Source organism: Falco punctatus, assembly GCF_963210335.1.
Source record: "Falco punctatus genome assembly, chromosome: 4".
NCBI lineage: Eukaryota > Metazoa > Chordata > Aves > Falconiformes > Falconidae > Falco > Falco punctatus.
The window spans coordinates 48,383,353-48,408,139 of NC_137583.1; the positions used below are offsets into that span (position 1 = coordinate 48,383,353).

Below are 24,787 nucleotides of genomic sequence, written 5' to 3' on the forward strand. Positions count from 1 at the left end.
GCATGAAATGTGTGAGACTTGTTGGGGACTTTTGGTCTCCAGTGTCTGGCAGCAGAGAAATTTTCTTTTCAGAAGCACAGGCAGGGAGAAGCATTTAGATCAGATTTCAGCTCTGTCCAGCTTTGCAGCCTGTCTCAAAAGCTGGTGGATGCTTAGCAAAAACCCATGAGAGCAGCAGCAGCATCGCCTGCCCTTCCAGCTCCCCTGGCTGCACTTTGGAGACGTCCTGAGCGGGGGTCTTGCCACCACTCAGTGTCCAATTGCTCCTGACAGACTAATTCTCCCTGAAATCACCTCTTTGCTTTTTGACCTCATTTACATCTACAATATCCTGTGCTAGCAGGTAATGTGGTTTAACCATGAGCTGCATGAAAAAACATTTCATTCAGCTTTTTATTTAAAGCCTCTGCCTACTTCCACTCGGTGCCAGCTTGTTCTGCATTACAGAAAGCAGTGAGCAGTTTTTCCCTGTTCAAATTCCGCAGGTTTCCCATGGTGTCTGTTTAGACACCTGTAGCATGTCCCTCTTGGCTGCTTCTTGCCAATTCAAGATCCCAAGCTCATACCAGAGCCGCTCTGCGTCTCTGCTCGCTGTCATTGCCCTCTCTTTTCTGCCTTTTCTCGGAGGCAGGAGGAGCAGAACAGCTCAGCAGACGTGAGCCCAACAGGACAGCAGGGCTCTCTTGGTGAGGACTAGTTGTTACTTACCAGTTACTATGTGATTTGTTAAGGCCATGGCTTTCTCCTTTGAGCATTAATTTGTATTTATCATCGTTGAATTGACCCTGCATTATCTTCTGCAGTCTTTGAGCATGGTGAGATCTTCCCCAGCCTGTCACAGTCATTTTCAGCTTTTGCCAGCCTGAATAATTTTATAATGCCAGAACTTTTTTCATTTCACTATTTCCCACTTTTTCTCAACCACTTGCTAAATGCGTTGACTAGAAAACAGATACCACCACAGCATCTCTCAAATTAACACCTCAGCTGTATTTCCTGGAATCTGTTCAGGCTTTTGAGAACTTTGCATTATGATCAAGCACAACTGTCACCCGAAAATTTTATAGTAAAATGGCTAGATTTTTTATTTTGAGAAAAAAATATTGATTGTGAAGGCTGGAGGTATGCAGAGGGGGACAAGCTGCTTTAAAAATACACGTTGAAATAACATTAGGAGTCAGAAAGCCAGATTCACCTGTGACCGACAAGGGCATTAAGCTCTGAACGCAAAAGCATTATGAGATGTTCAAATGCTGCAACGTGCTTCCCCTTTGCTGCAAGGAGGGCACTGCTGTGAGCCCTGGCTCCCTCTCCATTTCCAGCCCTTGGCACCCCAGTTCCCCGCCACTGCTGGTCCCAGAAGAGGCGGGGGGGGGGGTGTCCTGCTCTGCTCCAGCTGCCTGCCCAGGCACTTCCCCTTCTCTTGGGAAGCAGTTTTGAATCCCTGCAGCCAGAGGAGGAACCGAAGCAGTTTCCCATTTCCTGGGGTAGTGCTGAAACAACCAGCTCCTACATGAAGCAAAAGGCTGATATTTATGTAGAATTTCTTCCTCTGCTGGTTGTGCTTTCAAATGGAAGTGTTTGTGTGGCTGTGCTTTGGGGCAGCCTGGGCTGGCCACGTGCACCGGGACTTCCTCGCCAGAGAAGGTCCATGCAGGGACAACCACCATGCCCCTGGCCCCAGCAAAGGAGCAAGGGAGAGTTGCCACAGGGGCTGGGCTTGGCTCCCAGGGGATATCCAGCTCACTGTGTGTGCAGGTGATGCTCTAAGGCTTAGTCATGGTGCAGGTGCCAAAGGAGGAGCCCCCCACCTCAGCCCTATTCCTGCCCCAAAAAGCTGACAGCCCACACCTGGGACTCAGTAAAGATGCGAAAACTCTTGTGCATGGGCGGAGGTGCGGAGTGAGCGGCTGCGAGCAGGGGCCATTCAGCTGGCAGCTGTCACAGCCAGAAAAACTACATTTTCCATTTTATAAATAAAACACTTCTGCCTGAGGGAGCTGCAAAACGGTGACAGTGCAGAGCCTGATTTAACAGCTTCTGCCTTCAAATGTCCTGCCCCGTGTAATTTCTAAATTTCAGCTCTGCCCTAAGAATCAACATCACCAAGTGGTACTGATAAACACAGGCCTGTATTTGCCAGTGTAAATAATGATGATAGTAAATCTGTGGCATTGGTTTACATGTTCAACCATGAATCAAGATACATGTTCAACCAACAATACAATTGATTGTTGAATCAAGAGTATAATCTTAAATGCCAGCTGGTACTGAATTAGGCTGTCGCTTTTGACCTTCCCATTCTGGTAGACAGATAAAAAAATACCAGAATAGGTTTCCAAAGAGATACAGGAAGTATCTTTCCCACATCCCACTCTTTGACACAAGCACAGTTTTTTTATTTTATAACACTCACCCCAGTAATTAACTAGCTTGAAAACTACCTGATTCTACTTTGGAACAAGGGCTAGTTAATGAATTAGTTTCTAAGCCTGAGTAGGAGCCAAAATAGGTCAGCTCCCTTCCAGGCAAGCCTTGTAGCTTCATTTGAAACAATGAGTACAGCGGCTCTTATTTGACAATGTTACTAAATGCGCAACTTGGGGATAGGATAATTGTTAGAGATGGCTAGATCTCCTCCAGGTACCAGTAGGAAACTCTCTAGGACAAGCCAGCAAAGCAGAAATGCAAGATGCACCTGCATCTCCTCCAGGCGAGCAGCCCAGAGGGCAGGAAAACCAAAACCTGGAGCAAAAGAAATAGTGGTGAAGGGGCTGTAAGGTGTGAGATGAGCCAGGTATGGGGCCAGAGCTAGCTTCGCGTTCACCTGCTGCTTTGCCTGCTGCTGTTGTGCCCTTCTACTCCCTCGGCAGGGGGCTGGCAGCTTACACTGCTGCAAGCCCCAGCTCCAGGTTTGGCCCTCGGTTTGTGCAGCAGCAGGGACACAACAAACAGGATGTGTTACTCTTTTCTTCATTGCCTTTAGAGGAGCCGTGCCTGCTCCCCACAGAAGGTCACCTTTGGGCACCTGGGCGTTTAAACTTCTCAAGGTCGTCTCGCCCTGGTCCCCAGGCAGCAGGGCTGGGAGGGGAGGGGGGTCCTGGAGGCTATCTCCTTCCCTGCAAGCACCGAACCCATCCTATACAGCAGGGTGAGCTGACCTACCCCAGCGCTGCTGCCATGGCCAGGCTGCTGCCTGCACCCATCACTCGCTCACAGCTGCTGGCTGCATCCTGAACCGGCTGCAGGCACAGGAGTCAGAGCAGGGCCCTGCAGAGCGGTGAGAAAGGCTGGTTCAGCAGCAACAGGGATGGGCAGGAGTAGGAAGGAGGCAATTTCTTCTAGTGAAATACTTTCTAAGCTGCCGTCTTGCTGTGGGCTGTCCCTACCTGTTCTGAGGGTGAGAGAGGACAGAGGGAATAGGACAGGAAATCGAACCACTTGTGGTTTCTTTTGATCTGAAAGCATCACTGTGTCAAGTTTCACACCTGAAGAGCAGTTGCAGTGCTTTGGTTTCCCTGCATGCCAGTGAGTACAGTAGAGCTGCTCCCCTTGCACTGCAGCCTGGGGGCTCCTGCCTTGGCAGCTGCAAGCAGCAAGGTCTGCTCGTTTCTCTGCATTTATCTCAGCACAAAAGTGTGGGAGATGGACAGAATGTGGGGTCGACCCTTGTGGGGTATCACAATAAACAGTGGTGAGCTGCGTGTGATCCTCACTGCCCCGGGCCCCTCTGCCAGCATACAGGCAGCTGCAGGGGGAGTCTGTGGTGGAGAACTGAGGGTCCTGCTGTGAGAACATAGACACAGACAGGAGGAAAAGACATTTATGGACAGAGGAATCAGGAAGGTATATGTCCCACAGCTTGCTTAATCTGTGCCCTTCATCGCAGCTCCCTGTGCTGCTGCTGAGCAGGTCTTGACTCCACGCTGGCTGTTCCTGAGGAGGAAAGTTCAGTGCAGATACAGTCCCAAGAGAAAGGCCAATACACCTTCCACAGCATCTGGAAACAGAATTTTATTAGGCACAACATGTTGATATAGCTCCACGTTCAGATGACCTTATGTACAGTTTCCATTAAGGGCCCTCTTTTCCAAACCATTTTGAGGGTTTATTACATCCCATGTCAGGTAGCATGGTTTGTCCTTTTACACAGTCTTATTATCGGTGCATTTCTTTATTAGCTATAAAATGATTTCTAGAAAAATACTCTTGACAATTGTCCTTATTCTCCAGAGCCTGAAATTTTTAGTGAGAACAGTATAACACAAAAGGGAACAGGGTAGTCCTGTGGGCAGCAGATGTGGTGAAGTGGAGACTCCCAGGCATCTGAGCTAGGAGGCTGAGCTCCCAGTGACATCTCTGGTTTCCAGTAGGGCTGAGCAGGCAATGCACTTTTTCTATCAGTAAGAACATGGTAGATTCCACAAAAATGGATGGCTGGGGGAGAAGAGAACAGTTTGAAGTTGCTTGTTCTCTTTGAGAGATCTCCCATCAGATTGGACTGTATTTGTCCAACATGTCAAAAAAATGTTTAGGGCTGACAGACACAGAAACATGGGAACAGCATTAGCCTCTTTTCCCAGGAAAAAAGACAAAACATGAAAGGAGAACTGAGGACAGGAAAATATACCTGGAATCCATCTCTGAGAACTATCTTTGGTTTGTAAACTGAGGTGACTGAGGAACAGCATTCAGTGTGCTTTAGAGATCGCCACGAGGCTGCTGCTCACTGAGGCTCAGCTGGCTTTCAGCTCAGTGTAGCTCAAGCCACCTCCTGGCTTCTGCTGAGCCCCGAGCTATGCGGCTGGCTGGGCTAAAGTTCTCCAGCTGCATCGCACCCACTCCACACTCACTGCCATGGCTGCAGTGCTGGCTTTCCCAAAGAATAAGCAGTCAGAATGCAGGATGGATAGGGAAAGTGTGCCAGCAGATACCCCAGGGAATACATACACTATGTGCAGCGTGCGCATAGGTAAAAGGAAGCAAAAATGCTTTAAAAGGGGAAAGAGGTTGAACTCAAATGCATTAGAGAAAATCAAACAAAGTCTGGAGGTCTGGAAAAGAGCCTGTCTCCTGAGACACAGGACCCCTGTCACCAGGAACAGCTAGAAGCGATGTGGAGATGATGCTAGAAATTGCTTAGCACGGACATTCTTTGAATGCTTGGGGATGGAGCAGAAGCACCACATGAAAAACAAGGAACAGCTTGCCCAGCCTGGGCGCAGGTTTCCAGTGATGCTTTGCTGAAGCTTCCCAACACATCTCACTGTACAAATTCAGATGGAAGGGAGCATTTCCCATAGCCCAACTGACACTCATGTGGAGCCCTGGGAGGCAAGCAAGCTGGTAGCGTTATATCCATAAAGGGAACACACCTGCAGAATGTGGAACAACTAGGGAACACCTATGGAACAGCCCGTTCTGTTCCATCCAGTGATGCTGCACCCTCTGTGACAGCAGTTGTATTATATTCTTCTATTATTTCTGAGTGCTGCAAATGTGCCAGGCACTGAAACTCAACAGAAACCTTCAGTGCTAGGTGTCCGGTTCAGCGTCTTCAGCTTGCACAGTAAGGTAGAAAAGAAAAATGAGTTTCTCCAGTGCAAGTCCAGCACTGGGCCAGTTGAGATTTACCTTGATTAATATAAGCAGCCAGATGTTAACTGAGTTGCTCACTTGCACTTAAAACTGGTAAAATAATTTTAAAATCATTTTTAAAAATCCAAAATATTGAAATGCTTTCTACCCAGTTAACAATTTTGGTATAAATTGTCTTTTTGCCTTATTTTATATATTTTATAAGTAATTCATTTCAAAAAAAGGAAATGGTTCAGCCAACCCGGCTAAAGGTCAGAGAATGTTTTACAAAGGCAATTTCCAAATACAGAAATATCATTCGCAAAAATCCCTTATCATTTATGCAAAGCGGGGAAAATGACCTCACTCTTTGAAGCGTAAGACATTTCCCTCCCACACCCTCCTTCCAAACCCTTCATGTCTTTGGAAGGTCTTGCACTGGCCCCAGCGGGCTGTTCCTCTGCCCATTCAGTGCGAGTCCAGGCTACTCTCCTCCAAGCTGCTGAGGGCTTTGGTCTTAATTCGGAGCTTGTGAGGTAGGGCAGCAGAGCTTCGGCCCTTCAAATGATCTTCTGAAGGGCAGAGCAGACTGCATGGGGGTAGAGAAGAAGTTTTGGGTACTTGCTGCTCATCATCTTCATCTGAGACAGTTGTGCTGCTTTCTTTGCTCACCTCAGCTGGACTGGGGGAAGGGCACAAGAAGCAGGCACTGCCTGGCTCCATTTCCTGCAAATGGAAAGCATATTTGTCTGGGCAGTGGTAATTGAGGAACGGAGAGCCAACTGTGGATCTCTTGGGCTGCTGAAGGCCAGGTGTGTCTATGGCAGCTGGTTTTGAGTCACAGCCAAGGATGCTTCTGGAAGGGCCAAAGGTTTTGCAGGACGAGTCAGCTGGCTCCAGCACCTTTGGCACAAATGTCTTTGTGAAGAAGCAGGACTCCCCCACAAAGGGCTCTGCCTCGAGAAGTGGGGAGGCTTCTCTGTGCCCTCTGAAATAAACTCCCAGGAAGTCCTGGAGAGAATGGCCTGGGTAGATGCTGGTGTCTGGGCTGATGAGCCCAAAGCGCAGCTTCAGGGACAGCAGCTCTGTCCTGAGGATGGCGTTCTCCTCGCTGAGAGCAGCCAGCTGGCTCTCCATGGCAAAGTCATTGAGGCGCCTCTTCTCCCGTGAGCGCTTGGCTGCCTCATTATTCTTGCGCCTCTTCTCCCAGTACATGTTGTCCTTCTTTTCATCCGGCATGAACTCCCGCTTGCGCCGGGGGGGACCGCTCACCTTGCCATGGAGGAACTTAGCCTTGCTCTGCTGAAGTGCAAGCTCGCTGACCGTACTCAGTGGTGCCATGAAGTTTTCCATGGTCGTGAACACAGCCAGGGTTCTGCCAGAATTAGAACACAAAACCATTACCACTACAGGTGCTATTAATTAATTGTAGAATTGTAGAATCCTTTAGGTTGGAAAGACTTTTAAGATCATCAAATCCAACCGTTAACCTAATTGATATAGCCATATGATTCCTCTATCGCTGTTGCAGTCATACCAGGATCACTGCATACAGCACCATACACACACAGAACCTGAGGACAGCTTCTCCTGGCTATTTCTATCATTTTGGAACCACATCTTCACAATATTGCCAGCACATCAGTACACACATCTCACCAGTGTCAGCAAAGACCATCACAAGGTACCCAAAAACTGTATATGACTGAGCAGAGTTTAAAAGAACATATTTTGCTGACTCAGTGAATGCTCATAAACACTTTGCCTACCTAACTTAAATCAGGATAACAAAACCAGCTCTCACATACTACTTAACTCCTACTGATCTCAAACTGCCTTACAAAGGAAATGTCTCATTGCTTCTCTTTTACAGATAAGGAAGGCACAGGGAGAAGAACTGATTTACCTCAGCCACATACCTTAGTTAGCAGCTGAAGCAGGATTACAAACCCACTGCATATACTCAGTCCCCATTTTTTCCCAAAACCCCTGCTCCCACCCTGGAAAGCTGGATTTGATGAAGCCTGTGATTTTGATAGATTTGTAAGCAAATGTGGATGAAGGCTGTGAAAGTGCTGTCTAGGAGCTTGCAAGTACTTGCACAGCAGGTGCTGAGCAGCAGCATGGCACCAAGTGTTGGCACAGAGGTGTCCATCTGAAGACAATGACCGTGGTACATTCCTGACTATGGGAAGAAGCTAGCAGGGAAGACCAGTGATGCAGTCTAAGTTGTGAATTAAATTAATAAGTGATCAGACTGCAGACATCCCTATGTAAGCTACAAGCTTCCTGTAACCTAGTCATCTTCCAGGAAAGTCACATAGCCTCTGAGCAGCCTGGGAGGGATTGTCCTGGTTTAGTGTGAGTGTCTAGAAGTAGGCACTTGCATGTGGTCACCTCTGACACCCTCTGTACTTCATGGAGACCTAGTGTTGAAGCTTAGCATGGCATATCTTAACCTGAAGCAGTCACTTATACTTGATCAGCTGAGCTCCCTGGACCATTGTTTATTGACTGTAAGAAAGCCCAGAGTGACTAATTCTGATTTAGACCTTGCAGGCATCTTAGGTTGGGTGAGAGGAATCATGTCTTGTGAGATTAACTTATGTTTTGGGAAACTGCTTTGTAGAGTCAAGAGGAGACAGCTTGTTATGACAGCTCTACAGGATGGATAGGGAGGGAGCAGAGAAAGGATCCCACCCAGAAATGCTTCACTGCCAGAGTGCTCAGGACCTAGGTCCCATCTAACAGAAAGCTTGGCCAGAGAAACCAGCCAGCGCTGAGCCTGATAAGCCATCCGCTCTACACGATTACCCTAAAATGGTAAAGAAGGGCATAGGGCACAGTTGTTTCACTTTGATTAGTAACTAATGCACTGCAGCTTTGGTATCTGCCATGTTTCAATCCCCACAGCCCTTTCACAAGGCCCTTCATTTTAGCCTCATGACTACATGACTGTTGGGACCCACAAAGACCAACACACAACCAGCGGCCACGACACCCTCCGCACTGCCTGGCAGGCTGCAGTACACTTCACTAGCAATGCAATGCACTCACAGTTCACCACATAGTTAGAATAATGATAGTACCTGTTTATATAATTGCAAAGTGTTTTTCTGAGTCATGGTTCCTGGCAGGGCTGGTCAGTGTGTTCAGGGAGGAGGGCTGGCTGACATTTTCAGCTGAAAATGTTTCCCCTCCCCACCAAGAAAAAGAATGTTTCAGACTGAAAACTGACCAAACTCAGAGGCGATAAAATCAATATAACATCCAGAAGCCAAGCATTATTCAGTTTTTAGACAGAAATATTCAGTTTGAGCATATCTGCCTTTCAAACAGCTATTTAGGAATCAAATTAAATGGACACACTCAGAGCTATAGATGAGTGAGAAGTAAAACTCCTTTAGAAAACCTGGGCTATATAAGTTCATGCAGTCAGAAGCTGTGAGCTTGTGAAAATCTGGCATGTGACCTTTCTGAAAATCAACACAGCTAATAATCAGTATGACTAATAGCCAACATTCTTGCTAAATTAATTTATTGCATGGCTGACATGAATTACTTTTTTCTTGATGACTGATAACCACCTAAATGCAAAAAGGAAAGATACAATTCGAAATCATCCAGGGCATCGCTTTGGGCAGGGACTGTATGTCCCTCTGAAGAGCATCTCTTCAATGAAAACATACAGAAACAGAAATGATGAAGGACCATGTTTGGGTGCTCCACTTGCTCCTTAGGAGCATTCACATCAACACTAATCAAAAGAGCTCACACATTGAAAAAAACCTCAATTCCTAAACATTGTCCAGTTGTAATTTGTGTCTAAATGTTTTGAAAATTTCCAGCGTTCTTTGCTTTCCAAGTTTCATGTAGAAGACCACATTTGAATGGTCTAGTTTTCCAAGAGTGACTAGTGATTTCTTAAGAATCCAACTCATAAATCACAAAAAGGGGAAAATTTTGGAAGCCAAGTACTCTGTTTTCTTTCATAGCTCTTTCTGAGAATCAGATCCCTTTTTAAGGTGTCTCAAGCTAGCACCCAAGAAATGAGGCATAAAAGATCACCAGAAGATTTTGAAAAACACTGTGAGAATGGATGTAAAGGAGTTCCATCATATACACAAACGTTTACATAAATACTACACAGCAGAAATGTGAACACTTAGCCTCAAAATGCTAATCTTCTGTAGAAGCTATTTGATTAAATATTCTGCTGCCTGCAGATAAAATATCACCTAGTTATTTTTACAGATTTAGAGACCTTTAGTATTGGCAGGTTGTCATCAACTGTGATCTCTGCACAATGCAGACCTGCAAAACAGACAAATCCACATCTATTCACTATCTGAATTTGTTCAGCGTGACCAATTTTATTTTGGTTTGAATCGGGACAAGTTCCGTTAAAGTAGTCTCTTTTCAAATCAATCAAATCAGTGTGATTTTGTGATTAAATGCATTTGGAATGCATTTATTTTAATTTAGCCATAAGTCTTTGAGAACTCAAACAGTATGCAAAGGTGCTGAGAGTAACTAAAGACCAAAACACAGAATGTCCTTTAGCATAATTATGTCTGGGGTAATTCCTCCAGCTTTTGATGAAAATTACTTCTGATCTCAAAGCATCAAAGGGAGAATTTCAATGAGTGTACCTGTGGTTTCTGACAGCGTCAAGAGGCAGAAATACGCTATTGTTTCAGGGCTTAATCACTTACCAGGAATTTTTCAGGTTAGTATTTGACATGACTTCTTTGTTGAATGAGTCAAAGATCAACAGGTGGCTTTTTCACTGTGTAAACTCATCACCCACACTGGGCAAAGTAGTTTATTTTCTCCCTGTCCTCTTGCTCCTGGTGCCTGTCATAAGGAGATCCTCTAAGAAGTTTCAAGATTACTGTCACCAGCATTCACTGCCCAATATAGCTGGGAAGCATGAGAATAAAAGGGACCCAAAATAAGCATCTGTGAGACAGAACAAAAAAGTAACGAAGAACCTGAACTCTTCTTTCCAGCAAACTCATTCCATCACATTCATTTAACCTTTCCCACATTTGTTTGATCTTTCACACTCTAATCCATTGTGCCAAGGGGGGAATTTCCCTTAGATCCCAACTTAATGGTGCATGAATTGAAGCAGATGAAAGTGAAATAGCGAGAAGGGAGAGCTGAGTCCAGGAGAAGAGGCAGGAGTCAAACCTGAGGGAGGGCACAGTTACACTTACTTGAAGGTGGGGAAGGTTTGGAAGGAGATTGAGTACAAAGTGGAAGACAGAGGAAGTTCTTATCGGAGGCAGGATCTGGCCTTTTAAGGGCAAGGAATGAAGATTTAGCTGGGCCAATACATGAAAACATCAAGGTTTAGGTCACAGAGTCTTAACTCTACCTGTTATTTATATCTGCAGGCCACAAAGTCGCACATATACCCACACGGTATTTGTCTTAGGACTCTTCATGAGAGCAGACTAGCAATCAAGTGCACAAGGTCACACATCACTTGTACCCACAAGGATGAATGGAAAGATTAATATTAGCAATGACAGTAGAACTGTTTTGGTCAAGTGCATTATACAACCAAAATTTCCTAAGGTGCATTGATACCCGTTGTTTCTGCAGCTATAAAAGTAGAACACAATTACTAACATCTGGCCAGAATATCAGCCATGTTCTGTATTATCTGTATCCTGAACAGAAGAGAAAGCACCAAAAACATTGTAAAATGATGTTGTTCTTTCATTTTTTGCCTCTGATTTATACCAAATCTGCTGGTTCTGTTCAGGCAAAGCATCTTTCCAAAGCCCTACTTCTCTAGAGAGCAAGCTTTGAACTTTTCCAGTCCATTACCTTTCTGAGCACGCAGAAAGCAAGCCATGCTTTTATGTAAAGACTGTTAAATACACAAAGATGTGCAACAAAAACTATCCTTACCACTTCTACAATGCATCTGATCAGGTGTGAAAGGCTAAATGTGTAGTGTCCTAGTTTAATGACGATGTTAAAGCATTTATACCTCTCTGAAAAGGAGGTCATGTTCTTCTGAGGTTTATCTATGTGAACTCTATCTACCTGGTCTAAAGATCCTCATTTCTGGTAAAACTGCTTTCCTTCCACTAACAGAAGACCATGTTAGGGCTTAGGCTTCAGAGATTTGGTTCAGACCTATCTCCCCTTCTTTCTCTTATCTCCCCCCTGAGCAGCAGATCAGAACAGACTGATGAATTGTACTTTCCAGCAGGTTGTACAAAGCCCTTCAGGAAAAACTTGTATCTAACAGGAACTGATTCACTGCAGATCTACCAGACGATATATGCTTTCCTTTAATCAAAACACACTGCTTCGTAAAACAGCTGGTGAATCTCACTTTTCTGTGATTGGAAGTCAAGACCTTGACCCTCAGATCATTCTTTTTCCAAGGATGTAGCAAAATTAGAATAGATCCTGCAAAGGGCAAGCAGAACACCCATAGATTCAGAACAGTTTCTGTAAACAAAAATGTTACCTCACTATTTCTCAAGAATAAAGAACATACTGGTATTATCAGGCGGTGGATTTAAAAGAAACAAAATGAAGCACATCTTCGTACAACATAAGATGAAAATTTGGAGTTCATTGCCTTAGAATAATGTAGTCATCAAAAATAAAAAAGGAATCACAACAAATATTAGGCCAAAGATCAGGCCAGGTAGAATCTTAAGCTGACTCAGTTTGACCATTCCTATGTCCAAAAATACTGTGTGAATTTGACTATTAAAAATATTTTGAGCTGAGAGAACACAACTGAGAGAAGGATTCCTAACTAAAACCAAGGGAATGGAAGCCCAAACATAAATCTACGTTTATTTTAATTAAATAGGAAAAATCAATGTAATACAGAAGTGCATAGAGTGACTTGGCATATCTTCCCTGTGTTAGAGATTTCTTTTCCTTACTCTGAAGTGAAAAGGGTTGATTTGCTGTGGTATTCCCGTCACATTGAATCAGAATATCTCAAGAGTGGAAGGGGCACATAAGGATCATTGAGTCTGACTCCCTTCTCCTTGCAGGACTACCTAAAAGTAAGCCATATGACAGGCACAGATTTCAGCACATACTGTATACTTGATTTTCAATAAAACTTTAAACAAATGAAAGGAAGAAAGCATCCAAATATTTTTCATAAAACATATAATTCCATTATGAAATTAACTACCCTACAGACAATTTTTGCATCAAACTTCTATTGCCAGCCTCCTTATCACACTTCTTTCAGTACACATATAAGTAAGAGCCAATCCATGGAAACATCACTGGAGTTTACCTGTCTTAATTAAACCGGGAACTGAATTTAGGATTTAAGGAGTTTAAATCAACACAAAGTTTGAGCCAAGCTACCCTTGCTTTACGCTAATATAAAGGAGCTTGATAGCTGCCTATTTTTTCATTCTGAAATTAAATCATCCTAAACTAAATCATAACTCAGCTGTTAATCTCAAGCCGCTCTAGCGCATCGGTATCTAATCCACAGGAGTTACTCAGAATTTACACTGATAAATTGAGATAATAAACAGGCCCAGTGAGCATGACATGATTTGTAACAGAAACCTCTTGAAAACTTCTACCAGGAACACTGCACTGTACAAACAGTGCAAGTTCCTTAGTAAACAACTTTCAGTCCTTGCTGCTGCTTCTTTACCTTAGTAATAATAAGAAGAAAAGTCCTGTGGTTTAGTAGTATCTTAACAATACTCTTTAAACCTATTGGCCTACTTAAGATAAAAGAACATCACTCTAATTACTCATACTAGTGAGTATTTCACATTCATGCTAAAGCAGTGATTAACTGGTGCTACTGAGGAACGGGGCTTACTCACTCACTGCATCTGAATGGGAAATAGCATGGTCTATTGATTACAGCAGGCAGAAAAGGAGGAAACTGAGCAGACCTTAATGACCTGTATGCCTGAACGCTGGGACAGCTACTTCTGTGGCTGCTACTGACGGAAGAATTGCACTTGCTAGTGAAGAGTTAAACTAAAATTCAAAGCAAAACTGACTCAGAAACAGCTATGGTATGCCAAAGTCACAATTTTGCCATGTGTCTATTTTGAAAACACTCAAATGATTGTTGGCTCAGGGTTGCTGCAAGTCTGTTCAATGTATTGCAGTGCCTTTACAGACAGATTTTCAAAATCAAACATTTTCACCATCGGGCCAGATTTTCTAAAGTCTGGTTTCCACTGAAGCTTTGCACTCATTTGGGTACTTGTTTGAAAATCAGATTCCAAGACCCCATAAGGATTCTCTGGAGTGGATCACTTTTGAAACCTGGCTACAACCACAGATGCCGTACTCCTGAAAATCAAGTTTTTCTCTACAGATTCAGAATCTAAAAGATATATTGAACTTTCTGGTGTACTAAAATTGTAGGATCAAAGATATTAAACCACAGCCCCTGCAGCCTAATCACAACAGGTTGTTTGTTAGAGGCTTGGTGGGACTAGTTTTATCTTTTGGTCTTGAGGTATGAGACTTCAAACCATGCGAACCTTCCCCAAATTACCAAACCCCCCACAGCAGAACTGCTGGGTGTTGCAGCTTGTAAACTGTATCAGCCTTCCTTGATTCCTCAGTCCTTGTGGTCAAAGCCTACACTGCTGAGGCTGCACTGCTTATGGTAACTAAGCCTGAAAACCAGCTCACGTATTATTTGGACCAAACTGACCTCTACATTTTACTGTGGGTTTACAACAGACTGGAAATGTACTGCAAAACCCTTAGAACCCCAAAGTTACTATGGATTCTTTGCAAGTGACCAAGTTTTTCATTTCTTGGTCTGCAAATGCTTCCATGTGTACTGTTAATGAATAACAGAAATCTTCGTGGTGTTCACTCCATTTGGCTTGCCTCTGCACCCAAGAAAGATGTCCCCATCACATCATACTCAACATAAGATACTTCATAAGCACGTTTTTTTTTCTCTGGGAAAGGACTATAAAGAAATCCTTTTTCTTCCTCTGTTTTATTTCATACTTTGGGTTGAAAGTATTGACTTTGCAGTAGATTATGCGTGACAGGGATAATTTAGTTGAATTCTGTAATACTGGAATTGGAAACTCAAGTCTTATAGCTAAAAATGCAAAACAGTTAAGACCTTAGTATTTTCAGATATTTTTTGCTGATCTTTTTTAAACAGCTAAAACTTTCCTTGGAAAGTTGACTGTATCTGAAAAATAGTCTGAATACTACTCAGTATTTTACAAACATTTTTAATTGTCTTGTTCCATCAGTTTCAGCGCCTACTTGGTGGACCCTGCTCCAGGAACACATAAAGCACAAAAAACTGAATTGTTCTTTTTCCCCTTGCCGTTTCTCCACTGCACAGTGCAGGGCAGCACAGAGATACCTGAATTCAGATGCAATGATGCTGAGACAGACTGAAATTCCCCCAAGCTAACTAACGCAAACAAGCTCAGTTTGGCCATGCCACCATGACCAGACTACATTTACTACTGAAGCTGGCTTATGGACAGCACACTTAGACCATACTGTATCAGATCTGTGTCATATTATTTATAGAAAAGCAGTAAATAACACAGAAAACCATATGCTATGCAGCAGCGTAGATAGCAGGCATGAGCCTGTTAATTCTTGCGCATGGATATTTTAAGTGGCCACTTCTGGTCTGCTGTGCTAACAGGAATCAGCAAGGTGTGGCTGCATTTACCTTGGTGTAACTCAGCAGTAAGTCTTTTCCAGTCACTAGATCTTCACTCACACGACTGATGGAAGAAGAAGAGAACTAGCCCAGGAACTGACACGTCTGGCTCTGGTTGAACGAGCAGAAGGATGCTTGTGCGCAGCAGTCTGTGCAGCCCTGCATCCGCTCCCCACCTCCCTCTGCCTACCCAGAGGGCTGGAAAATTCCATCTAGTTCATACCGAATCTGACAAAAACTGCTGTCGTAATAGTTTGGTTTTTTTTAAAGTAAAGCTTGATTCACAAAGATAAAGCTTATAATTATCTGAAGGTTACCCCAGATGTTACAGTGATGCCTCATCATGAGGAAGAAGTGAGAGGCGGTCTAGACACAAAGGTAAGTCCCTTCCTCCCTGTAGTATAAGCATCATTGCAGGCTATGCATTCAATGAGACCTACGCATCTACATAAAATTAAGCAGAGGCTAAGGGCTTTTTCTGAGGCCAGAAATGCTGGCTTAAGCAGTGCTGCTATTGACAGTAGCAAGTCTGTGGCTTTCTGTCTTGGAAATTAGAAGTCAAGAACCACCAGGGAAGAACTGAACACATGTCTAATCTCTTCTGGATGCAGTCATCCATGGTTACTAGGTCTTGAGGGCACATGAAATCCCTGTTTTAAAAATGGAGTGGAATCATTTGCAAATGACAAAATCCCCTGCTGTGTAGAAGCTGCAAAGCTGCAACTGTCACAAAGTTCCTGAAAATACTTTGAGGGGAAAAGTGTAATAAATCCTGATAAAAGCAAGGATCTCTACCCCTCATTTTCAAAATCCATTCCCCAGCAAACACCAATCATCAGGAAACACAGCTTTTTGGTATTCCTCATTCCTTTCTTTATATTTTCATATAGCTGTTTCAAAACACCCAAACAAAAATATTTTGTTCAATCAGTAAAACTTCCAGTACCTGCTTCATTCCCCATTCTCCTGCTCATTGTGTGGTCACTTACATCAGCAGCTGCAAATTATTCCTTATTTAGGAAACTGAATTAAGCCCTCAGCTTATTGCTGACATAGAGACACACATACGCAGTAGAACCCCATGGGGTTTTGCTAACCCAGCAGTGCTGTCATTCAGATTCTAGCTCTAAGAAATTATTTTGTGTTAAGTAGACAATCTGAAGCCAAGTTCTCCCATTCTTTCTCCCAGTCTTTTCCTGCTCCCAGCTCTAGCACAAACACTTCCAGAATCAGGATTGATCATAGCATCCCATTTACAAAAGTTTTTTCAGAACCTAAATAAAACCCATCTCATTGCTTACCCTCCTGTTTCAGAACGAGAAACTGATGACCACACTAAGACCTATAGAAATATTTAACAGATCAGGAGTGGAGCATGTTAAGGACCATAAAGTTCACATGGCACCTTTCTCATTGTTTTCTGGCAGGAAGACTCCCATCCTTGTGTTCTTTCGCAGAACTCCTGTCAAAGGACCCGATGTTCTCTAAAAGCTTTCCTTTTTCTTTTGAAAGGAAGGAAATCATCACTGTTGGCTTCTCTTGAAGGCTGCCAAGCCTCTTCAACTCATGCGTATGGTGCAAAGGGCACTCCTGCAGAGCGTGACCACATCTCTCATTCATTAATTGTTAATATCAAGATTTTCTGTCAGAGATTTCCCTTTCACTCTGCTATCACAGGAAATAAACGAAACTTTTGAAGATTTTACAAGGCAGAGTCATGCATCAGCCACTTCTGCCTGAGTTTCTATAATACACAGAACTGGTGACGATCCACTTGTACTAAAGATGAAACTCCTAATTTCAGTCCCAAATCATTGAGTTTCTCTATGCCCAAAGTAACAGGATGCTTATCAGTGCTTTATCAGATTCAATATACTTCTGGGTAGCTAAAGTGAAACGCTTATGTAAATTCACATGGTCCAGTCCTAGAAATATTTTTTCCAGATTCAAACTGATTGCTGTAGTTTCCTTTTTAAATCATGAGAAAATAAGATAAGGCACTAATTTAGGACTCGCGTTCTGTCTGAAACTACACTAATGTAAAATCTGGAGTACCTCCACTAATGCGGCACTTATTCCGGATTTCTGCCAAAGCCGTAGAAATCAGCAGCCAGACTGTAACAGTCTTTACAGAAACCAGCAAAAGACAGTGAACTATCTCTTCCACCCTTTGGGTTATTCCTTGCAATATTTAATATTCACAGTACACTTTTAGTAGATGGAAGCAGGGGGAATTTCTGCCTAAACTGCTTGACTCCACAAGAAAATAAAGATACTGCTCCTTCTCAAGACATGAAGCCAAATTCTGCTGTTAACCGCATCTTACCCGACCCTCTGCTATTAATTGTATCTTATCTGACTTACTGGACAGGTTTGAGAAAAGAGGGAGCCATGACCTTGGCACAGATTTCAGCTAGAACACACATCAGATTACTCACCAAAACGTTTGCACTTGCTAGAGCTCTTAGGTTGGAGAGATCCCCAGGAGCACAGCACCAGTCCTCAACTCCCCAAAGACCAGAACCCAGGGGGCACTTCACTCCCCCAACTGCCGCCGCCACATTGACATTGTAGCACGCTAACAGCACGCGTCAAACCAATTCCACACAATAACCTAGCCAGGAAGCAGAGAACAACACTGCAGCCAGGGGAAACTGTGAGGCCAATTACAAGGAGTGAGAAAGGCTAAACAGCAAAAACTGGATTGTGCTCTAGAGGCTTGTGTTTAGTGAAAAAGCCAGCTCAGGAATCGCCAGGATGAAGCTGGGTCCTTGGGCAGTTGCTTGCTGGTGGACAGATGTTTTGGAGTCACTCAGGCACAAAATCCTGAAGATTAATAAGACTTTCCTAAAGTCTGCTCTTTTCCTGAAAGCCTCTGCTAGCTGAAGTTAACTCATTAGGCAGGAGCCTCAGCTTTCGATTACAGAAAAATGTGTTTAGCTCTTGCAGATGCAGAGGGTTAAAAATGTAACATTAAAGAGTTTTAAAACCAAGAAAAACAGAAAGCTTCCCTTCAACAACAACAAACAACCCCACAAAGAAACCAAAACAAAACCAAAAATTCTTCACATTTTGATTTTACCACTCAACATCACTTGAATTCAGGTTTTAAAAACATGCTGCAAAGATGACACCCTTTAAAGTTAGAACTGGAATGTTTTCTTAAAATAGTTCATGATTTAGAGTCTCTATAAGAGGACTGCAGTTCTGCGATATCCGAAAGGATGCCTGAATTTAAAAAGCAGTCTTTTTTAAATGAAGCCTCTTACATTTGGTAATTGTAAATGCCAGAGTCTGCAGTCATTAGTCTTTTCTGAAATACTGCCTGATATCTGCAGATTATTCCACTCATGCTGGCAGGGAAGTCATGCTACAGTTAATTATTGCAATAATTGTTGCTGATAAACAGGCATTCTAGATACGGGATAACTGGCATACAGTATACTTACGAACTGCATTTTCCTTCTCCCAACAAATCTTTGAATGTCCCTAAGAAATTAAGCCAGTCATAAACCACAGCACAGCAAAGTCTGAATTCAGAGTGGTAAAAAATTTACCATATCTAGATATTTCAAAAATTTTGAGTTGTGTATTGTGTATCATACAGCAAGGGCATTTGTTGCATGTAGAAACAGGTGGTTCTAACCTTTGGGTGGGCTGTCAGTGCTCACTTGATCTGGGAGGATCCAAGAAATGTCCTTCTCAAGTTTGTTTTTTTTTTTAAATCATATAGTTATTTACTATATGATTATTATATATATATGATTATTATATATATATGAATAGTTATTTACTGTCACACTGTCTTTAAATCAAAAGCAATTCTGGCTACTAATTATTTTCAATATTATACACAGAAGGGATTTAAAAACAATCATCTTGTTTAAAACCTCCACACCTCATCTATAAAATAGTTTTGGAGTGTAGCTACTTGAGTGTTTCAGCTACACTGACATGACAAGACCAATGTCTTTCATTCAAAGCTTTGTTCTCTCCCACCCCACTAGAAAGGATGCAACAAACTGGAATTTCACATTTTACACTGCTCAGACCAATATACTCACAAGATTTTGCATGTGAGGTGCCAAACCTGCTCTCAGGCATCATCATTATCTTTCGATGGGAGAAGCAAACCTGCTGCTCACATCCAAATTCTGCTATGTAGGTATTAGCTATACAGAGCAGACAAAATGGTTTTGCTGTGAATGTAAAAAAAATACAAAATGGTATTGCTCTCTCTGAAGCTGTAGTTTTGATCTCATTACACTGTCTGCATGACTCTTTTTCCTCTATTTATTTATATGCCTGAATTCCTTCTTCAGGTGCAAAGTGCAGCTCATGTTGGAATGCTCTGCAAGAGTTCTTTCCATGGATGAACTGAACAGCTGCAAAGCTGTTACTAGAGGATCAAGGGAAAGCATTCTGGTTTTATCACAATTTAAATGTTTCAGGATAGTTAACCATTTTCTCTTGTAAGGAATTGATCAATGGCAACATGAAAATACCTTTTTGAAATTACATTTTGCTGGGTAAATTTAAAGTAGAAGTTGTTTAGAAGCCTTTTGAGTTTTCCTAAAGAGATCTTCCTTTATTTTTTAGTCAAAATTATTTACAGTGGAGTTCTTTGAAAAACAGTTTTAGGGTCACTAATATGTTGGGGTTTGAGTGTAGTCTCTCAAAAAAAAACACTCAGTTGTAATCTATGAGGTCTAAAAATACTCAAGGGCTGATTTCCTTTCCCATCTTTGTAGTTCTTATACACTGTCAAACAATATGGATGCACATTATTATATACATTACGTTATTTTAAATTTGCTCAAATAAAGAGTACACCTTATGGACTGGTTGCTTCTGATAGACCAATCTGCTTCCTACAATCTGTCATGACAAAAAATACAATTTGCAAAAGCAATTGAAGAAATCTTACTCCCATTCTCAAAAAAAAAAAAAATCAAAACCTAAAACCTGTGAAACTTGGGAGCAAAATCTACAAAGAACATGACCAGAATGTGGTGTTGTGTCAGTAACAATTTCATGTAGCTACCACTACCATTTTCTAAAGCAGTTTGGAGGTGTGCATATCTAAACCACACTGAAATTTAATGAGCCCTCTCAATCTTGTGAGCTGAAAATGCAAACTGCCTTAAAAAGCAAAAAATCCCAGAGCCAAATGGGAATGAAGGTGAGCTGGAGTGTCAGGTACGAGGGTTGGGTGGCTGGGGAATAGGCATCAAAAGGTTTGGAGGCAATAGCATGAACTATTAAAGAAAATCAGAAAAAGTTAAAGCTGGTGCTTTTAAATCCTCTTGTAAACCTCATCAAAGTGCCCTGCTAAATGCTCAAATCCAAGGAGATTTTGCAAATTTGACTTCTAAGGGGAAAAAAATGCATCATTTCATTTCGCAGCTAAGTAGGCACATACCGCTGGCATTCAACGTCACTGCATGTGAGAGTTCCTCCCACAGTCTTATTTATCTAATGACATAACTTTTCAGCTAATTTAATTTAAGATCTTCAGAAAGGGGTTTTTAGCATGCATTTGATGTACTGTTAATATGTGTCTGCTAGCAACAAGAAGATTCGGTAGCTGGAACTGTGTGTTATATTGCTTGTATAAATAATGAAGTGATTATGAACAGCAGATTGAGGTGTGGCAGATTTGCAACATCCAGATAGATATGCATCTCTGTCATATGAGACTCGCTAGCTTTTTCAACAACTGTACACTGTATCATTAACTTGCATTTTATATCTATAATCTTGACACTTGTGTAGAAGGGGAAATTTGGTTAATTCCACAGAAGTCAGGATGGCAGTTTCATTTTCTTTTGCGTATTGGCTTTTCTCTCTTGAGCTTTCATCGCATATGATTTGTGATGACTAGAAAGTACACAAAGAATATTGGGTTTAGCATAAATCATAGAGCAAAGAAAGGGCCATCACTATATTGACACGTTGCTACATCGCTACAACAACCATGAAGTGTTTGAGTGCACCATGATTTTTGTGCGGTAAGGGATGCACAGTGTGCCCAGGGGAGTCGATTACTCCAAGGCAGCAGGACCTCTTTTCAGGAGTAATTCTCAAGGCCTCTTGACAGCACATTCCCAATTCTCCTTCATTGTAATTAATGGTAACAACATTAACGAGAAACTCTGGGGATACTTTTGCCAGCAGGGAAGGAAATGCTGTGGTTTTGAGTTCACTGGAAGCCAGCAGAAAAAGTGGCTTCAGGGCACAGCCTTTGGTTTTGTGCTTATTGACCATGCAGTAGTGTTTAGCCCTGGCTGCAGATTTCTGTGCCACTTTAAAGTACCAAACCCAAAGATTGCCTCTGAAGTGGAGGTTGCTGAATCCTCCAAGTTCATTACTGTGACGTTTATCACTCTCCGCAATTAATATAATGAAAATATTTAATGAGGTATTTTCTTCACTGTAAAATTCATTGTTTTGCTGAAGCAAAATAAGGACAATGAGCCTTGGGCAGAAAAAGGGGGATTAGATACACCTTCTCAACATATAAAAATTACACTACAGCTCTCAGGTTTAAAATTCCAAACGAGAACTATTTCAGCACAAGCTTCAGAAATATCACACAATAATTTTACACCTTCCTCCAGGTATAGTAAATATGTACCACCTGCCTTTATACAAATCCTGCATGCCTTTGGAATAGTTTTCTCTGTCTGTCTCTCAAACTTGCTACAGAAGGGGAAGTCTGAGAGGGAGAGGGGGAAATGACAACAACCCCTCCCCATCTTTGAAATTAGATGTGAAAGGTTTTTCAAAGTAAGAGAGGAAAAGGCTTGTCCCCAGAAACTTTGTAAACTGAAAAAAACATGTTACAAGCTGAGCAATGATAGAAAGAAACAAACAGTCCTACATGGTGTTAATAATTTTTACAGTTTGCAACGTTTGGATCATTTGTATTTTCTATCTTGCTTGTTAGTGCTTCTGATATTGTAAGGGACTGTCCTGGGTTTGGCTGGGATAGTTTTCTTTGCTGTGTTTTGGATCTAGTATGACAATATTGTGGATAACACACTGATGTTTTTAGCTGTTGCTAGGTAATGTTTATACTAAGTCAAGGACTTTTCAGTTTCTCAGGCCTTGCCAGTGCCAAGACCACAGGGGCACAAGAAATTGGGAGGGGACACAGCCAGGACAGCTGCTCCGAACTAGCCAAAGGGCTATTCTGTACCATAGGACATCATGCTGAGTATGTAAACTGGGGGGTGGGGGTGACCAGGGCCTGTTGATCGCTGCTTGGGGACTGGTGGGGCATTGATCAGCAGGTGATGAGCAATTGTACTGTGCATCACTTGTGGGTTTTTTTCCCTTTTGGATTTTATTCCTGTCTCCCTCTCATCATCATCATCATTATATTTTAATTATTAAAGTTTTCTCATCTCAACCCACAAGTTTTACCTTTTTTCCTGAATTTCCTCCCCATCCCTCTGTGGGGGGAGACTGAGCGAGTAGCTGATTAGTTGCCAGCTGGGATGAAACCACAACAGGGACATAGTGAAGGGCATATACATCAATATCTTCCTCATACAGAGCAAGGAAAGAGAAAGCCAATTTTCGAAGGTTAAGTTTTTAAACAGACTTTGACCTAAAGGATGAGGATTTCAAAAGAGGTTTGCACCTGGGGACTCCAACACACTAAAAAACTGGCCAAAAGTGTCATAGGAGAAATTTAGACTAGGGAAGGAGAGGATGAGGAGACAGGGAGATGAAAGCAAAAGGCTTGAAGCACATACAGACCAGCTGGAGCAAAACAGGTTGTGCTTTTAGTTCAAGTGCACTAGCTTAGGAAATTCACAGCAGAGTTTGTTATGGTTAAAAGATAAAAGTTGAGCAAAAACCAATACTATACAGGGACCTCCATGACAGTTGTTCTTGGCCTAGGGAATCATTCACTCCATACTAGCCACTAGTATCGCTAAGGCCAACTGCCTTTCCCAGCCTTGTCAACTCCACAAGCAAAGCTTTGTGCAGAGACATGCAAAGGACATGCAAAGGGTGGGAGCCACCAGCAGAAGGTTCTTTCCAAGGAAGCCATCTTCCTACTGTGGCTTCTCCACGGAGATGGTGCCAGCTCCTCACTTCAGGGCTGCAAATCCAGCACCTTATATTCACTATGTTATTATCAAGCTCTACTGCTGTGCTGGCTGCTGTACAGACAGCAGGTGATGCTCTAGAAACAAAAATCTGCCCAAAGCAGAAATAAATTCTTCCTTAGTGTCACAGTCGGGCATGTGCAAGTGCATGTTGGTGTTTCTGATGTGAAGAGGAGATTGAACCAAAATAAACACACAGGAAAGAACAGGCAACAAAAATGTCCAACTTCAACAAGTAGGCAAACATAGTAGAAGCATACCATAAGTATAACCACATCCCTCACTTTCCTTGAGGATGGGAAAAGAAATTAGGGAGGCAGATATCAGGCATTGCAATATGGTGAGTGTGTGTGCATCCCTGTGTGTGTCAGCAGGTATGGCACACAGGAGCGCTGAATGTCAGAAGTTTAGAGAAAGAGATAATTCAGGGACAGATGGGAGGAAGCACAGATTGCATAGAGATAACATATAGGGGAAAGAGAGAAAGAAACGAAGGAGGAAAAAGAAAAAAGGAAAAAGGGAAAGAAAAAAGAAGGAAGAAAAGAGATGTAAAAAGGAAAACAGATGTAAAAAGGAAAAAAGATTTAAGAAAAAAATGAATTAAAGAAAAAAGATGAAAAAACCCAAAGGAAAATAAAGATGGAAAAAGAAAAAAGACAGCAATTTTCACGCCAAAAGCTGTCACTTTTCAGGAAAGCTAGCAGAGGTCTAGGGACAAGAACAGAAATGTTTTTCTGGTAGGGCATCACTGCTGCCTTTGCCCCACAACACCTGAAAAAGCCCCAATGCCGTGAACTCCCTCTCACCATCCTGGCCAGGACTTACCTTGCAGGTTGGATGTGACACCCAGAGTCATCCGGCATCAGCTCCTCACCCAAGAGCCACACAGGCAGGGTTCGAGGGAGAGAATGACAACTGACTCTTCTGCTGAACGCTGCCTCACCGCACACCTGCTAGTGACAGCCCTGCACGGAGAGACATGTTAATGGGTCAGTGAGGATTCTAATTTTGGGGTTTTGTGTTTGGGGTTGGTTTTTTGGGGTTTTTTTTTTTTTTACTTTTTTGCATAACCAGGTCCCAGGAAAGCTGGAGTCATGTCATGATTACGCAAGAGGTGGTAACACTCGGTGGCAGAGCCAGCAGCATCACCGGGGGTCAGGTGGCCCCTGCCAGCAACACAGCTGCTTTCGAGCTTCCTGTTAGCATTTACACCAAAAAAGCACATCATCCCCGACAGTGGCAGCGAGGGTGTGGCCTCTCCACCGAGCTTGAAGTTTATAAAGCCATCGGAGGTGTTGAGTCACTCAGAAAGTCAGGGGATGGGTGCTGTGCCTGGCCAAGCTGAGGGAGGCGGGAGCTGGCTGTGGCCTGAGGCCATGGCAGGGCCCCATGGGCA

General features: G+C 42.8%; 1 protein-coding gene across 4 annotated transcripts; it reads right to left on the reverse strand.

The window, feature by feature from the left end:
- Positions 1-3,994: 3,994 nt before the first annotated feature.
- Positions 3,995-24,560, reverse strand: NFILZ (NFIL3 like basic leucine zipper). 4 transcript variants are annotated; one of them, XM_080382329.1, is made up of 4 exons: positions 24,217-24,321; positions 19,333-19,467; positions 17,707-17,882; positions 3,995-6,952 (listed from the first exon to the last, which is right to left on the reverse strand). In XM_080382329.1, the coding sequence occupies exon 4, from the start codon at positions 6,928-6,930 to the stop codon at positions 6,046-6,048; it is 885 nt and encodes a 294-aa protein (XP_080238455.1). In that variant the 5' UTR covers positions 6,931-6,952; positions 17,707-17,882; positions 19,333-19,467; positions 24,217-24,321; the 3' UTR covers positions 3,995-6,045. The 4 variants fall into 4 exon arrangements, with proteins under 4 accessions (XP_080238455.1, XP_080238454.1, XP_080238456.1 ...); XM_080382328.1 differs by lacking the exons at positions 17,707-17,882; positions 19,333-19,467 and adding an exon at positions 24,450-24,560 and having other exon boundaries at positions 24,217-24,356; XM_080382330.1 differs by lacking the exon at positions 19,333-19,467.
- Between the last annotated feature and the right edge of the window lie 227 nt (positions 24,561-24,787).